At 46.9% G+C, this 17861-nt stretch overlaps 1 protein-coding gene across 4 annotated transcripts in view; it reads left to right on the top strand.

The window, feature by feature from the left end:
- The window catches only part of LOC140409832 (uncharacterized), a 53668-nt gene that overhangs the window by 2611 nt on the left and 33196 nt on the right, over nucleotides 1-17861 (top strand). For 3 of the 4 annotated variants that reach the window (XM_072498005.1, XM_072498006.1, XM_072498003.1), the window contains exons 2-3: nucleotides 1443-1671; nucleotides 2384-2507. In XM_072498005.1, coding sequence (XP_072354106.1) covers nucleotides 1443-1671; nucleotides 2384-2507 — 353 coding nt within the window. Of the gene's footprint in view, nucleotides 1-778; nucleotides 902-1442; nucleotides 1672-2383; nucleotides 2508-17861 lie in introns of all 4 variants that reach the window. The other variant, XM_072498007.1, reaches the window with a different exon arrangement.

Here is a 17861-nt window from a genome sequence, read left to right on the forward strand (position 1 = left end):
TCCATCACGCGAACCCACCTCCCATCCATTGACTTTGTCTACACCTCCTGCTGCCTTGGGAAAGCGGGCAGCATAATCAAAGACCCCTCCCACCCAGGTTATTCTCTCTTCCAACCTCTTCCATCAGGCAGAAGATACAAAAGTCTGAGAACGCAGGCTAACAGATTCCAAACCAACTTCTTCCCCACTGTTACCAGCCTCCTGAATGGCACTCTTATGGACTGATCTATCAATGTATCTTCTCTACTGTTGTAGCACTACACTCTATGCTTCACCCTAGGTCTATGTATTTGCATTGTGTATTTATCACATGTCCTATGGTTTTCATGTATGGAACGATGTCTGGACTGTACGCAGAACAATAGTTTTCACTGCACCTCTGTACATGTGACAAATCTAAATCTTGACCCACCTTTGTAAAATGCTGCATTATTTTTCATCTTGCAAAGCTACTATCCTAATGCCTTGATTTATGGTCAGTAGCTGGTGAGCTCCCAAACATGCATTGTTCAGTCATGCTTAATTTGGTCTGAAACTTCACCTAAGTTCCAAGCCAAGGAGAATTCCGTCTATGACATTAATCTTGGCAGTGATAAATCAAATTGTGCAGTCTGGCACAAAAGTATCTTGCCGTGTCATTTTGTAAACCTATTAGATTAACAATAAAGAGTACATCATACAGACTGCCCACGCTCTCTGCTACTGCATTCCTTCATCCTTCCATATTGTCTTTACCTTGAATCAAATTATCCGGTATTGCTCTGTCCATCCTCTACAGGTCACAAATACCAACTGATCAAGAATCTGATGCCCAAGTCCTTTCCCACATAAAGATCTGCTTACATCTGCAAACCTCCTGAAGCAAATCATCCTTCAAACCTGATGGAAATTTTTATTTCTTGTAGGTTCTTTCCCGGTTCATATGTTGAAATGTACAATTCTTTTGGAAGTTGCTTCTTGGCCTTTACCACTTCACCCCACTGTTGGAGACTGACCTTTCAGCTACCATGCTCCGTTCAAATTCTCTTCCAAAGTAATATCTTTCTGCCTTTGGAAACCTTGTGGAATTCCTTTACTTTCTGAATAAAAACTCCTTTATTCCTTTACTGATTATATAGAAGCTCCTATCCCGTTTTATAAGTGCTCTGAGACTTCCTTTTTATTAGCAAACAATCAAACATGTTTTGCCCTTTCAATCTGAATGACCGTTTTCCTGCAGTATGTGGGAGTCACGTCAGTCAATGTACAAAGTATGCCCTACAAAATGTGTAGTCTCTCCGTTTCCCTTTCTCCCTTATCCTTTTTCTAATTCCTTTGTATGTTTCAGTATTTTATCGTATGCCCACATGATGCAATTTAGGAGCCTGATGAGGAAAATGTGTCTGAGTATGTATGAAATGAATTGATCAATAAAATACCTCATCTTTGTTTTCCAAACCCAGAGCTGAGATGGAAACTCTAGAGGAATTTGATCAAGAATACCCACTGAGCAAGATGTTTTGTAAGCGTCTGACCAAAGAAGAATTTGATTGTGAAGCACTGACCTTCACGGAAAAGGCACTGCAGGACTTATTTCACGCTATGGACCAGAATCCATTACTGTGTGAGAAGGTGGTGAGGAAACGCAAACAGGCTGAACTAGAGAAGGCTGGGTTGAAATCCTTTATTAAGGTACTGTGAACAGCACAGAGCAGTAGAAATGGGGTTGGTTGCATCAGAAGTGTGATGAATTGCTAAAAATGGAAAAAACTTGGGGCTAGGTGTAGGCTGCCATTTCTACGCTTGAGTCTTGCAATTTATGCTATTCACTGTTAGGTGGCGTTCTCTTCAGGAGAAGCAGCTAATACAATGGGACAATTACATGAACAAATGTAATGGAAAGAAAATTTTAAGAACAAGGACTCTGAACTAGATGTTGCAAAATCCAGATTTGCCTGGAGGGTTGAGTGTCAAAATTACCTGCTCCCTTTGTGTGCAGGCGGTACGGTAGCACAGTGGTTAGCACTGTTGCTTCACAGCACCAGGGACCAGGGTTTGATTCCCGGCTTGTGTACTGTCTGTGCAGAGTCTGCACGTTCTCCCCGGGTCTGCTTAGGTTTCCTCCGGGTGCTCTGGTTTCCTCCCACAAGCTTGAAAGACGTGCTTGTTAGGTGAACTGGACATTCTGAATACTCCCTCCATGTACCCGAACAGGCACTGTAGTGTTGCGACTAGGGGATTTTCACAGTAACTTCATTGCCGTGCTAATGTAAGCCTACTTGTGACACTAATAAAGATTATTATTGGTTTCCCAAAGCTAAAAGTGAAGCTATTGTCGTTCAAGAACTGACTGGGTGACACCAGGTCAAAGACGAGTACATGTGTGTTTTTTTTTTTTTTGCAGGCTAAGTTTTTCTCAGCCGTGGATGGTCAGATGAACCGCTGCAATGCTGTTGAAATGGAAGAATTACATGAAAGACTCCAGCACTTGAAGGAGGAGATGAGAAAAGTTCAGACATATGCTTGTGGTAAGACCACCATCCTTAAAACATGGTCAGATTTTCAACCAATGCTCGTTGAATGAGGAGATGGGCAGGTAATTGTGAGGCAATGAGTGTATTGAGTGAGAGTGGTTTCCCTCACGTTGGGCATTGTAACCTATTACTTTCTCACTTTGAATCAACAAATACTGGGCGGGTGGCACGGTAGCACAGTGGTTAACACTGTTGCATCACAGGGGCAGGGTCCCAGGTTCAATTCCCGGCTTGGGTCTCTGTCTCTACGGAGTCTGCACGATCACCTTGTGTCTGCGTGGGTTTCCTCCGGTGCTCCGGTTTCCTCCCACAAGTCCTGAAAGACATGCTGTTAGGTAATTTGGACATTCTGAATTCTCCCTCAGTGTACCCGAACACTGGTATCAAGGGGATTTTTACAGTAACTTCTTTGCAGTGTTAATGTAAGCCTACTTGTGACACTAATAAAGATTATTATTATACTGATTTCATGAATCAACTATATAGTAATGAGGGATGTGTGAATATTCAAGCAGAGCTGAGATAGCACGCTGCAATTTTTCTTGGCATATGATTCATCTCATTTTCTACAGATAACCGTTTTGGATACTGTTGGTGGGGATGACTGTACAGAGGAAAAGTGTGGCAGCTAACTTAATGGCATCATCGGTGGATCTGCTGCACAATAGGGGAGGGGGAAGAATGGCGGGGCTATAGTGGGTAGGGGTTTCAATTGTATGGGGAACAGATAGGCGCTACTGTGGCCGTCAGGATGGTATGTTGCCTCCCTGGTGCCAGAATCCGGGATGTCACTGAACGGCTGCAGGGCATCCTGAAGGGGGGGGGGGGGTGAAAAGACAGAGGTCGTGGAACATATTGGCACCAATGACATTGTTAGAAAGAGGGATGAGGTCTTGCATCAGGAATTCAGGGAGCTAGGCAGTAGACTAAAAAGCAGGACCTCTCGGGTTGTAGTCTCCGAATTACTCCCAGTGCCACGCGCTAGCGAGTATAGAAGTAGGAGAATAGCACACATGAATGTGTGGTTTAAGAGTTGGTGCAGGAGGGAGGGTTTTAGATTCCTGGACCACTGGGACTGTTTCTGGGGAAGGTGGGACCTGTACAAGTGGGACGGTCTACATCTGAACCAGAGTGGGACTTACATCCTTGCTAGTGGGTTTGCTAGTGCTGTTGGGATGAGTTTAAACTAACTCAACAGGGGGAGGGGGCGCAGACTGTTAGCAGAATAAAGACACAGCACAGCACAGAAAAGCAATCAAGTCAGAGGGATTACATAAGAGTCATAGATGTTTACAGCATGGAAACAGGCGCTTTGGCCTAGCTTGTCCATGTCGCCCAGTTTCTATCACTAAGCAAGTCCCACTTGCCCGCTTTTGACCCATATCCCTCTATACCCACCCAGCCCATGTAACTGTCTAACTTTTTTTAAAGGAAAAAATTGTACCCACCTCGGGCCTCGGGCAGCTCGTTCCAAATGCTCATCACCCTCTGGGAAAAAATGTCCCCTCTGGTCTCTTTTGTATCTCTCTCTCCTCTCACCTTAAACCTCTAGTTCTAGACTCCTCTACCTTTGGGGAAAGATGTTGACTATCTAGCTTATCTATGTTCATTATACATCTATTAGATCACCTCTAAGCCTCCTACGCTCCACGGAAAAAAGTCCAAGCCTATCCAGCCTTTCCTTATAACTCAGCGGTAGTCAGTTTCAGGAGCGTAAGACAATGCTGAATAGCCTCTACTTTAATGCCCGTGGTATTACAGGTAAAATGGATGAGTTAAGAGCAAGGGTTGGCACGTGGATTATGATGTAGTAGCCATCACAAAGATGTAGGTGAGGGAGGGGCAGGATTGGCACCTTAACATCCTGGGATACAGAATCTTCAGGAGGGACAGGGGAGGGGAAGGCATTGCACTATTAGTTAAGGAGTCAATTACTGCAGTAAGGAGAGATGATATCTTGGGGGTGGTGTTAAATAAAGCTTTGTGGGTAGAGTTTAGGAATAAAAAAGGGACAGCCACATTGTTAGGTGTTTATTACAGACCCCCCAGATAGTCAGCAGGAAATTAAGGAGCAAATACGTGTGTGTGGTAGTATGTATTAGGGGTCATGTGGGACTGTGAAGCCGTGATGCTATTGGCTGACAGATCCTGGGTCCTGGTTGGCTGTTGACCCCTAGCTCCGCCCTGAAGGCGGAGTATAAGAACCCGGGCTTCTCCCCGCCGCTCCAGTCTGTTGCTGAACTGCGGGGAAAAAGTCACGCTTAATAAAGCCTCATCGACTTCATCTCTATTCGTCTCTCTTGTAAGTCATTGTGCGCTACAATTTATTAAGCGTGCTTAAAGGACTATGGAGCTCAGGATCGCCCCGGAATGCCTGCGGATCAGCCCCCACGCAGTGAACTCAGCAGTAGTTTTTAAACACTGGCAAGCTTGTTTCGAAGGCTACCTCCGAACGGCCCCCGGCCGGATCACAGAAGACCAGAAACTGCAGGTCCTGCACTCGAGGGTAAGCCCGGAAATTTACCCTCTCATAGAAAACGCAGAGGATTTCTCGACGGCACTCGCAGCACTAAAGAGCGTCTACGTTCGCCCAGTGAACCAGGTCTACGCACGCTACCAACTCGCAACGCGACGGCAAAGTCCCGGAGAATCGTTAGAGGAGTTCTACGCCGCGCTGCTAATTTTGGGACGGGGCTGCAGCTGCCCGCCGGTAAACACGACTGAACACACGGACATGTTAATTCGCGATGCATCTGTGGCAGGTATGAACTCTCCCCAAATCCGCCAAAGACTTTTCGAAAAAGAGTCGCTAGGACTCTCAGAGGCACGGGCCATCGCCCGCGCGGCGGCCCCTTGGGCTCCGTGGACGGTACAGCGCCCAGGACCGGATATTTATTTGGTCCGAAGTCCAGCGGTTGCTGAAGGAAGGCATAATCCAGGCCAGCAATAGTCCCTGGAGAGCACAGGTGGTAGTAGTAAAGACCGGGGAGAAGCAAAGGATGGTCATAGACTATAGCCAGACCATCAACAGGTACACACAGCTAGATGCGTACCCTCTCCCCCGCATATCCGACATGGTAAATCGGATTGCCCAATATAAGGTTTTCTCCACCGTGGACCTCAAGTCCGCCTACCACCAGCTCCCCATCCGCCCAGGTGACCGCAAGTACACAGCCTTCGAGGCAGACGGGCGTCTATACCACTTCCTAAGGGTCCCATTTGGCGTCACAAACGGGGTCTCGGTCTTCCAACGGGAGATGGACCGAATGGTTGATCAACACGGGTTGCAGGCCACGTTCCCGTATCTCGACAACGTAACCATCTGCGGCCACGATCAGCAGGACCACGACGCCAACCTCCAAAAATTCCTCCAGACCGCTAACGCCTTGAACCTCACATACAACGAGGAAAAGTGCGTGTTTAGCACAAACCGGCTGGCCATCCTGGGATACGTAGTACGCAATGGGATAAAAGGCCCCGAACGCATGCGCCCCCTCATGGAATTTCCCCTCCCCCACTGCTCCAAAGCCCTGAAACGCTGCCTGGGGTTCTTTTCATATTACGCCCAGTGGGTCCCCCAGTATGCAGACAAGGCCCGCCCACTAATACAGACTACTACCTTCCCCCTGTCGACAGAGGCTCGCCAGGCCTTCAGCCGCATCAAAGCGGACATCGCAAAGGCCGCGATGCGCGCCATCGAGTCCCTCCCCTTCCAGGTCGAGAGCGACGCCTCCGATGTAGCTCTAGCGGCCACCCTTAACCAAGCGGGCAGACCCGTGGCCTTCTTCTCCTGAACCCTCCACGCCTCAGAAATCCACCACTCCTCAGTGGAAAAGGAAGCCCAAGCCATAGTGGAAGCTGTGCGACATTGGAGGCATTACCTGGCCGGCAGGAGATTCACTCTCCTCACTGACCAACGGTCGGTAGCTTTCATGTTCGATAATGCACAGCGGGGCAAAATTAAAAATGACAAGATCTTAAGGTGGAGGATCGAGCTCTCCACCTTCAACTACGAGATCTTGTACCGTCCCGGAAAGCTGAACGAGCCGTCCGATGCCCTGTCCCGCGGCACATGTGCCAACGCACAAATAGACCGTCTCCAAGCCCTCCACGAGGACCTCTGCCACCCGGGGGTCACTCGGTTCTACCATTTTATAAAGTCCCGCAACCTCCCCTACTCTGTGGAGGAGGCCCGTACAGTCACCAGGAACTGCCACATCTGCGCAGAGTGCAAACTGCACTTTTTCAGGCCGGATAGAGCACAGCTGATCAAGGCTTCCCGCCCCTTTGAGCGCCTCAGTCTGGATTTCAAAGGGCCCCTCCCCTCCACCGACCGCAACACATGCTTCCTGAACGTGGTGGACGAGTACTCCCGTTTCCCTTTCGCCATCCCCTGCCCCGACATGACAGCGGCCACAGTCATTAAAGCCCTTAGCACCATATTCACACTGTTTGGTTGCCCCGCATATATCCATAGCGACAGGGGGTCCTCCTTCATGAGTGACGAGCTGCGCCAGTTCCTGCTCAGCAAGGGTATAGCCTCGAGCAGGACGACCAGCTACAACCCCCGGGGGAACGGGCAAGTAGAGAGGGAGAACGGCACGGTCTGGAAGACCGTCCTACTGGCCCTACGGTCCAGGGATCTCCCAGTTTCACGGTGGCAGGAGGTCCTCCCGGACGCTCTCCACTCCATCCGGTCGCTGCTGTGTACCACCACTAACCAAACGCCTCATGAGCACCTCCTTGTCTTCCCCAGGAAGTCCTCCTCCGGAACGTCGCTGCCGACCTGGCTGGCGGTCCCAGGACCCATCTTGCTCCGGAAACATGTGCGGGCGCACAAGTCGGACCCGTTGGTCGAGAGGGTTCACCTCCTCCACGCGAATCCGCAGTACGCCTACGTGGCGTACCCCGACGGCCGACAGGACACGGTCTCCCTGCGAGACCTTGCGCCCACCGGCAACACGCACCCCACCCCCCCCCGACACCGATCACCCCCTCCCTGCCACCGGCGCACCCCGCGACCGCCCCCTTCCCGGGAGGATCGGTCCTCCTCCCGTGTCCGACCAGGAGTGAAACAGAAACAGACACCGAAAAGCTCCCGGAGACGACAACGCTGGAACAAGCATCTGCACCACCACCGGGGCTGAGGTGATCGACAAGGAAGACCAGACCGCCCGCTCGACTCGTGGCATCGGTGTAACACAAGAATGTTGTTGGACTGTAACAAAAATGTTCTTTTCCTCTTACGAATATTGTAAATAGTTCACAAACCCTGTACATAGCCCAGTGTAGGGCTAAGATTGTAATGACATGCCAACATTTTTTTCCTCCCAGGACCAGCCTTGTAAACCCCTACCACCATGCGAACCACCACCCCGCCGGGTTCATTTTTAACAAGGGGTGAATGTGGTAGTATGTATTCGGGGTCATGTGGGACTGTGAAGCCGTGATGCTATTGGCTGACAGATCCCGGGTCCTGGTTGGCTGTTGACCCCTAGCTCTGCCCTGAAGGCGGAGTACAAGAACCCGGGCTTCTCCCCGCCGCTCCAGTCTGTTGCTGAACTGCGGGGAACAAGTCACGCTTAATAAAGCCTCATCGACTTCATCTCTATTCGTCTCTCTCGTAAGTCATTGTGCGCTACAGTGTGCAATTTGCAGAAGTGTGTAAAAATAATAATAGGGTGATTTCAACTTTCCCAACATTATCTGGGTTAGTCATTGTATTAAGGGCTTAGATGGAACAGAGTTCGTAAAATGTATACAAGAGAACTTTTTAGCTTAACATGTAGAGGATCCAACAAGGGATGGTGCAGTGCTGGACCTAATTCTGGGGAATGAAGCCGGACAGGTGGTTGATGTGATGGTGGGAGAGAACTTTAGTGATAGCGACCACAACATGGTGCAATTTAAGTTTGTTATGGGAAGAGCAGCACGGTGGCGCAGTGGATAGCATTGCTGCCTCATGGCGCTGAGGTCCCAGGTTCGATCCTGGCTCTGGGTCACTATCCATGTGGCGTTTCCACATTCTCCCCGTGTTGCGTGGGTTTCGTCCTCACAACCCAAGGATGTGGTTAGGTGGATTGGCCACACTAAATTGCCCCTTAATTGGAAAAAGTGAATTGGATACTCGAAAATTTATATATTTTTTAAAAAAGAAGTTTGTATGGACAAGGAAATAGACAAATTGCAGAAAAAGGTCTGGGATTGGGGAAGAGCAGACTTTAGTAAAATAACACAGGATATGGCCAAGATTGATTGGAACAAGTTACTGGTGGGGAGATCTACAGAAGAGCAGCGGGGGTGTTCAAAGAGAAAATGGGGAGGGTACAGGCCCAACATGTTCCCTCAAGGGTAATAGGAAGGAGTAACAAGCCCAGAGAACCATGGATGACCTGAAATATTCAGGATACAATGAGAAGGAAGAGAGAGGTTTTGAATATGTACACGGGGAGCAAATCAACAGAGGCATTGGTGGAGTAAGAATATTCAGGATGGACCTTAAGAAAGCAATTAGGAGAGCAAAGAGGGATATGACAAATCTCCAGCTGGTAAAAGGGAAAATCCCAAGATATTCTATAAGTATATGAATGGGAAGAGGATAACTAGGGAAAATGTAGGACCCATTAGGGACCGGGGAGAATTCTGTAGGTGGAGTCGGAGGACATTTGGAGGGTGTTAAATGAATATTTCATATCTATCTTCACCCAAGAGAATGAGGAGGCTGACATGGAACTCGGAGAGAGAGACTGAGGCTATTGAGCAAGTTGTCATAGGGAGGGACAAGGTATTGAAGGTGTTGGCAGGCTTAAAGGTGGCTCCAGGTCCAGACAAATTATGTCCCAGGTTGCTGTGGGAGGCAAGGGAGGAGATTGCAGAGGCCCTGATCCAATTTTTTTATTCTTCTCTGGCCATGGGAGAGGTGCCAGAGAACTGGAGAATCGTGAATGTGGTCCCACTATTTAAGAAAGGCTGTAGGGACAAGCCAGGTAACTACAGACCAGTGAGTCTCACGTCAGTGGTGAGGAAACTAATGGAGAAAATTCTTAAGGAGAGAATCTATCTCCACTTCACGATGCATGGTTTGGTCAGGAATATGGCTTTGTTGAAATGCATGTAAACCACATCCAGTTTAGTGGAGAATGGAGCAATAGTTAGAATGGTGTATTTGCAATTTTATGAATTTGAAACAGAGTTATAAAATAAACAATGGACTTAGCTAATGTCTGCCAATACATTGTAGCCGCTGTTTGTTGAAAGAAGCACACACTAAAGTGGGTGTAAAAGTCTTTTGTGCAGAGTAGATTTTTGATAATTGTATTGCAGTATGGGAATAACCAATAGCTTTAAATGTACACCTGTGCAGTGTATATCTGTTTGGGCAGATATTCCTACTTGTGACTTAGTAGGTAGTGTTCCTGCCTCTAAACATGATTCCAGGACTTGTTGACCATGGAAGAGGTGTTCATGACTTGGCCAAACTGTGTTCCAAACCTACTAATCCTTCCAATATGCCCATGGCAGGTGGTAAGACTGGGAAAGACTAGACAGTCAATGGCAAAATGGTGAAAATTTGCTATCTCTTTGCTGAATTTTTGAACTGTTAAGATAGGGCATTAACTTGAGGGGGACTATTACTGCCCCTTTGGCAAGTTCTTCCAGATTACTGTTTTCACACCTTGTGCTGTATTCAAAAGCAATTTCAAAAATGGTTACTCCAGTTATATGACCCTCTCTCCCCATAACTATTTCAGAAGGTGTTTGCTACGCTAATGTCTGAACCATTTTGTTAGGGACTGCTTTTGTTAGGGACTGCTGTGTGCGATGCTGCACAGAGACGTGGCTCTCTCCTGCCTCACCGGACTATGCTATACAACCTGACAGCCTCTCAATACACAGAATGGACTGCACGGTGTCATTGGGCAAATCACCGGGTGGAGCGGTTTGCCTCATCATCAACTCTTCTTTGTGCTCCGAGGTAGCGACCCTGCCGATCTACTGCTCCCAGACCTGGAATACCTGACTGAAGTGCCACCCATACTACCTTCCACAGGAGTTCATCTGCCATCAGCATGCCGGTCGACATCCCACCCCAGGCGGAAGTGAAGAAGGCGCTTGTTGAATTGTACACCGCTATAAATAACAATGAAACCGAATACCTGAAGGCCTTTTTCATCGTGGCCAGAGACTTCAACAAGGCCAACCTCAAGTGCACTGCCAAAATTCCACCAACAAATCTCCTGTCCCACATGGGGCCACAACATCCTGGACCACTGCTACACAAACATCAAGTGCACCTACTAATCCATCCCCCACCGCACCTTGGAAAATCAGACCATAAGTCGGTGCTCCTTCTCCCGGCATATAAGCAGAAATTTAAGCAGGAGAATCCAGTTAAGAAGTTCGTGCAATGCTGGTCCGAGGCAACGCAAGAGATCCTACACGACTGCTTGGAGCCAGTGGATGGTCCACATTCAAGAAACGAGCAGCCAACCTAAAGGAGTATGCCACCGCTGTCACAAACTTCATCAATAAGTGCGTAGAAGATTGTGTGCCAAAGAAGATAGTTTGTGCGTTCCCCAACCAGAAACCATGGTTTAACCGAGAGATTCACTCTCTACTGACGGCGAGATCTGAGGCGTTCAAGACAGGCGACCTGGACCAACACACAAAATCTATGTACAATCTCCGCAAAGCCATCAGGGATGCCAAGAGATAATACCAGACTAAGATAGAGTCACAGAGTAATGACAGGGACTCTCATCGGTTGTGGCAAGTCTTAAACAATATAACAGGTTACAAGCAAAGCCAAATAGAATCTCTGGCAATGGAGCACCCCTCCCCGATGAATTCAATGCTTGTTTCGAGCAGGAAACCAACAAACCATTGTCAACTGCCCCAATACCCTCAGACACACCCATATCTACCGTCACAGCCTCCAAAGTCAGATCCCTCTTCTTGAAAGAGAATCGACGGAAAGCAACGGGTTCTGATGGAGCACACAAATCTTGCGCGGACCAACTGGCGGGGGGATTCGTGGACATCTTCAACTTCTCCCAACTCCGTTGCGAAGTTCCCACCTGCTTCAAGAGGGCCGCCATCATACCAGTGCCAAAGAGCAACCAGGCAACGTGCCTCAACGACTACTGTGCAGTGGCCTTGACATCTATCATTATGAAGTGCTTTGAGAGGTTGGTCATGGGACACATCAACTCCATACTCCAGACTGGCTTGATCCACTGCAATTTACATACCGCCACAACCGGTCCACAGCAGGCGCCATCTCCCTGACCCTACATTCATCCCTGGAGCATCTCAACAACAAGGACTCCTATGTCAGACTCCTATTCATTGACTACAGCTCCGCCTTCAACACCATAATCCCAGCAAAGCTCGTATCAAATCTCCAAAATCTAGGGGCTTGGCTCCTCCCTCTGCAACTGAATCCTCAACTTCCTGAACCGTAGACCACAATTAGTAAGGATAAGCAACAACACCTCCATGATAGTCCTCAATACCGGGGCCCTGCAAGGCTGCATATTTAGCCTCCTGCTATACTCCCTATACACACATGACTGTGTGGCAAGATTTGGCTCCAACTCCATCTACAAGTTTGCTGATGACACGACCGTAGTGGGTCGGATCTCAAACACCGATGAGTCAGAGTACAGGAGGTAGATAGAGAACCTCGTGGCACGGTGCAATGACAACAATCTCATGGTGCATTGACAACAATCGGTATACACATCACCAACAATCTGTCCTGGTAGCGTCAACTTGGGTGAACAAGCACAACAGTGCCTATACTTTCTCAGGAAACTAAGGAAATTCGGAATGTCTACATTGATTCTTAGCAATTTTTACAGATGCACCATAGAAAACATCCTATCTGGCTACATTACAGTCTGGTATGGCAACTGCTCGGCCCAAGACCATAGGAAACCTCAGAGTCATGAACACAGCTCAGTCCATCACGTGAACCTGCCTCCCATCCATTGACTCCATCTAGACCTCCTGCTGCCTTGGGAAAGCGGGCAGCTTAATCAAAGATCTCCCATCCACATTATTGTCTCTTCCAATGGGCAGAAGATACAAAAGTCTGAGAACAGGTACTAACAGATTCAAAAACAGCTTCCCCGCTGTTCCCAGACTCCTGAATTACCCTCTTATGGACTGAACTGACCTCTCCACGTATCTTCTCTTCTGTGTAGCGTTACACACCATATGCTTCACCTTATGTCTTTATATTTACATTGTGTATTTATTGTATGTCCTATGTTTTTCATGTATGGAATGATCTCCCTGGACTGCACACAGAACAATATTTTTTCACTGTACCTCAGTACACGTGACAATAAGTCTAAATCTAAGATCAACTTTCTATGTAGCTAGCTAGTGGATTTGCTGTCTCCGCCATTTTGATGTGCAAATGTGAGTTTCAGTACAGTTTCAATAAATCGTTTGAGATTGTTCTTGACATCAACAGGTGTGAAATTTCATAGAAGGATGTTGTGACACGTCTGAATTGTAATTCAGATTGGAACTTTCCAGAAACTGGTCAACTTGCAATATCAGGCATCAGGTGGCTTGGAACAGCCGTCTTAAGTCGGTGTCTTTGCGGGCGGCAGAGTCCCAGGTTCGAATCCCGGCTTGGGTCACTGTTTGTGCGAGTTCTGCACTTTCTCCCCGTGTCTGCAGGGGTTTCCTCCGGGTGCTCCGGTTTCTCCCCACAAGTCCTGAAGGACATACTGTTAGGTAAATTGGATGGACATTCTGAGTTCTCCCTCTATGTACCCGAACAGGCGCCGGAATGTGGTGACTAGGGGTGAGTGGCAACTGGTAACTTCATTGCAGTGTTAATGTAAGCATACTTGTGACGATAATAAAGATTATTTTCTTGCTTTAAAAATATCCTTTTTAAACAGTTCAATATAGGTTTCATAAGCCGACAAAATTGCAGATTGATTTCACTTGAGCACAGGTCAGATCATCGTGACAGAAACCAGTTTGAAAAATACAAGCCAAGAGCTAAAAGCTGTTTGTTGGATATACTAATTCTTTTCAGTAATCATTTTGTCATAATCAGTTAACACAAGTATGCATCTTACAGACATGTTTTTCTCAACTTAAAAACACGTGAGGTCTATCTAGTCTGACCTCTGTATAACAGGAATCAAGAGCAAGAATGATATTCTAGCGTTTCCTGATGTGTCTGAAGCTGGAGGATTCAATCATGAATTTTTAGCTTTGGTTTTAGTACATTGTGCAGCTAGTTGTTTTGAGTGGAGTTAATGTAGTTTTGATGAGCTATGGTTGCATCTGATGCTCAGCAATTACTTTTTTCTTTTTATAAAATGAGAGTACCCAATTATTTTTTGTTCTAATAAGGGGCAATTTAGTGTCGCTAGTCCACCTAACTTGCACATCTTTGGGTTGTGGAGGTGAAACAGACACAGAGAGAATGTGCAAACTCCACACAGACAGTGACCTGGAGCCAGGATTGAACCTGGGTCCTCAGTGTCGTAGGCAGCAGTGCTAACCACTGCACCACCTTGCCGCCCATTCAACAATGACATGATGATGATGCTTCCCTGAGATTCCTTTTGCATGACCAGAGCTACATGCTACATACCCAGTTAATTGTAGCTGAGAAAATTGACAGACCAGTGACCACGTTTTACATTTTGCCACCACGGTAGGACAGTGGTTAGCACTGCTGCCTCACACTGCCAGGTGCCCAGGTTCAATTCTGGCCTTGGGTAGCTGTGTGGAGTTTACACATTCTCCCTGTGTGTTGTGGACTTCCTCCGGATGCTGTTTTATTCCATAGTCTAAAGATGGCAGGTTAGGTGGATTGGCCATGCTAAATTGTCCCTTAGTGTCTCAAGATGTGCACGTTAGATGGGGATTGGGCAGGGCAGCTGATCTATGGAGGGTGCTCTATCAGAGCGTTTGTGCAGACTTGATGGGCTGAATGGCGGCCTCCTGCACTGTAGGGATTCTATGAAACATAAGCAATAATAGATTTTCTCGGGTACAGAGACCATCCAGATAAATTGCTGAGTGTTCATGAGATACACATTCCTACACAGCGACAGTGAACACCTGGATGCATGCCAGACAGGGCACAAACCAGTTTGAAATTGGTGTGAAATGATTGCTAATGTGGATTTTGAACTGGAAACTGAAGTGTCCAATGGGTTATGATTATTACAAGTGTAATAAGCCCACGTCTGGTTATTTAGTGTTGGTGGGCAGAGGTGATGACAGCTGTTCTTTACCACATGAGCAGCAAAACTTGTAGCCCCTCGCACTTAACCGATTTCACCAAGATATCTGAGTGCTCAGACTTGATTTCTTCTGCTTCACTTTCCTGCCCTGGTTAGTTCCGACAAAACTGATGCTTAGATTTATTGTTTTGGAAGTCCGTGGTGGAATTCTGGAAAGTTCTATTGCACAAAGATTAATTGCTGCTCAGGGAAATTTAAACTCCATTTCCACTCGGGACTTTGATTGGGATCGGCATGCAAGGGCTGGAATCAAATGAGCAGCAGGCATTGCTTTTAATGTCTAACTGACCGATTGGAAAGATGCATGTATGGTAATATTGATGCATGCAGACAAATATAACAATGTGCTTCGCTTTTGTAGCTTTTGCTTGCTGATCTTCAGTCAACAATGGACTTCAGATGGTTTATCCTTACTTGGCTTTACCGGGTGTTACTGTAGGGATATTTCACCCTATATTTCTATTGTATGAATACTGACCCAGTTTCTGACATTCAGATATGACATCGCTCGGGTTAGAAGGCTCAGTGTAGTTTCACGGCGTAGCAGTGGGAAGATACAACGGTAAAATAGCCATACTGTATTTTTGTTTTGTCATCCCTGCCAAACTCAAAATCTAACGAGAGGAAAATACATTTCCAAGTCAGGGCCAGTGTTGTGAACTTAATTACTACCTAGGACACAACAGACATGGAATATTCTGATCTTTGGTTGCACTGGAATTTGGAAGGCTAGAAACATATCTTGCAGAGTTGTAGTAGGCTGGAACATGCTTTTTTTAGCTGGACGTTATGTTAAAGTTGCTTTGAAATCTATGTCCAATGTTTAGTCAAGTTGCTTTGTTTGGGTTTAACTAAAGTTTGAAATGCTACGGCAGCACGATGGCGGTGGTTAGCACTGCTGCCTCATGGCGCCGAGATCCCAGGTTCGATCCCGGCCCTGGTAACCAATGTGCCACCGTGCCGCACCCCCTGAAACAATACTTTTGTACCCTATGCAAGTCTGGTAACCCTAGTTTGTTCCATGTTTCCAAAATAGGGAATTTTCAAGCATGCAATATCCCTATTACAAATTGCAGTTATCTGCTGCCACTTTGGCTTCAGAGTTGATGACTTGAAACATTTCATGTCATTGGGACACCAACAAGGACAATATAGGTCTAGAGCAGCTAATTGATTAGTAAATAAAATGGCTTCTTTTCTGATATAAAATGCTGCCAGTATGGATTTGATTGCACTTTAGCACATATTCCGAAACATAGCCTACTTGGCTGGATGGATACTGTAAACAAGAATTGTTCTCTCAAAGGATCACTTTTAAGTGGCTGGAATCTGGACTTTGTACCAGAGCGTAAAATTCAGGTACAATTTTAGATGCAAAATTGTAGATGAATCTCTGGGTCGTGGGTGCATTGTACGAGAGAGTGGATTGGTGTCAGAATCTGACTTGTCTTCAGAATCTGAATTCTCATAGCAGTTTATAGTTTTTCAAAGGAATTTGTTTCAGTACCTCCAAAATCACTAAGGAACAAAACATGTCTTGAGTATACTAAAAATATCCCTAGCTATAATTAATGAGTGCAGCAAATTAATTTTGACTAATTGCTGAGTATAGAGAAGTGAATCTATCAATATTGACAAGTTGAGTTCTTATGAAATGAAAATCGCTTATTGTCACAAGTAGGCTTCAATGAAGTTACTGTGAAAAGCCCCTAGTCGCCACATTCCGGCGCCTGTTCGGGGAGGCTGTTACGGGAATTGAACCGTGCTGCTGGCTTGCCTTGGTCTGCTTTCAAAGCCAGCGATTTAGCCCTGTGTTAAACAGCCCCTTTGGTATGATTTCCACTCACAAATAAGCTGTTCAGTGCTTTGCTTGCCATGCTTGTTTTTTTTTCTGTGGTGCTTATGTGTTCATGACATCTTCGCCTAAAAGAGTTGGGGATAACTTGCTACACTTGTGTCTGACACAGGACAAAATGGTAGATAGTTTTACAGTACCAAACATTTATCAATGTTTTGAGATGAGCCTTGTATTGGCCAAAGATGCTAAATTGCCCCCAAGTGCCCAACGGTTAGGTGGCGTTATAGGGATAGGGTGGGGAATTGGGCCTAGTTAGGGTGCTCTTTTGGAGGGTTGGTGCAGATCAGATGAACTGAATGGCCTCAAAGAACAATACACAGCACAGGAACAGGTCCTCCGGCCCTCCAAGCCTATATCGGTCATGATACCATCCTTGGTTAAAACCCTCAGCACTTCCTAGTGCCGTATCCCTCCATACACATACTTTTTTAAAAAATAATATTTTATTACGGTATTATTTGAAAACAGTAACAAAAACAATGACATCAACATGGTAAAATAACCATTTCCCCCACCCCCAGCCCAATCTTCACGCACCTCAACCATACAACAACAATCCGCCCCGCCCCCCCCCCCCCCCCCCCCCGCCCCCCCTTGGAATACTGCATCTGCTGACATTTTTAATTTTCCCTGAGAAAGTCGACGAACGGCTGCCAGCTCCGGGAGAAACCCAACATTGACCCTCTTAAGGCCAACTTTATTTTCTCAAGACTGAGAAACCGGGCCATGTCACTAACCCAGGTTTCTACACTTGGGGGCTTCGAGTCCCTCCACAATAATAAGATCCGTCTCCGGGCTACCAGGGAGACAAAGGCCAGGACGTCGGCTTCTTTCGCCCCCTGAACTCACGGATCTTCCGACACTCCAAAGATCGCTACCTCCGGGCTCGGCACCACCCGTGTTTTTAGCACCGTGGACATTGCCTGAGCGAAACCACTGGATTAGGCCAGTTTTCAGAGGCTACATTCACAGTATAAAAGTGAGCCAGCTACAGTGCAGACTTTGTTTGCACTGAGTGCTGATTTTGGGTGCATTTGAGTGCTATAGTGAGAGTTTGGTGACTGAGGGAGTTAGGTGAGGAGGGAGTAAGGTGCTTCTTTCATTTCATTTCCTCAAAGAGCGAGAAGGGAGCCAGGAGTTTACAGAGTGCAGCTGACTGGGAGCAGAGTCGGAGGGCGGAGTTCCAGTTGGTCCACAATGCAG

Source organism: Scyliorhinus torazame, chromosome 1 (genome assembly GCF_047496885.1).
Source record: "Scyliorhinus torazame isolate Kashiwa2021f chromosome 1, sScyTor2.1, whole genome shotgun sequence".
Lineage (NCBI taxonomy): Eukaryota > Metazoa > Chordata > Chondrichthyes > Carcharhiniformes > Scyliorhinidae > Scyliorhinus > Scyliorhinus torazame.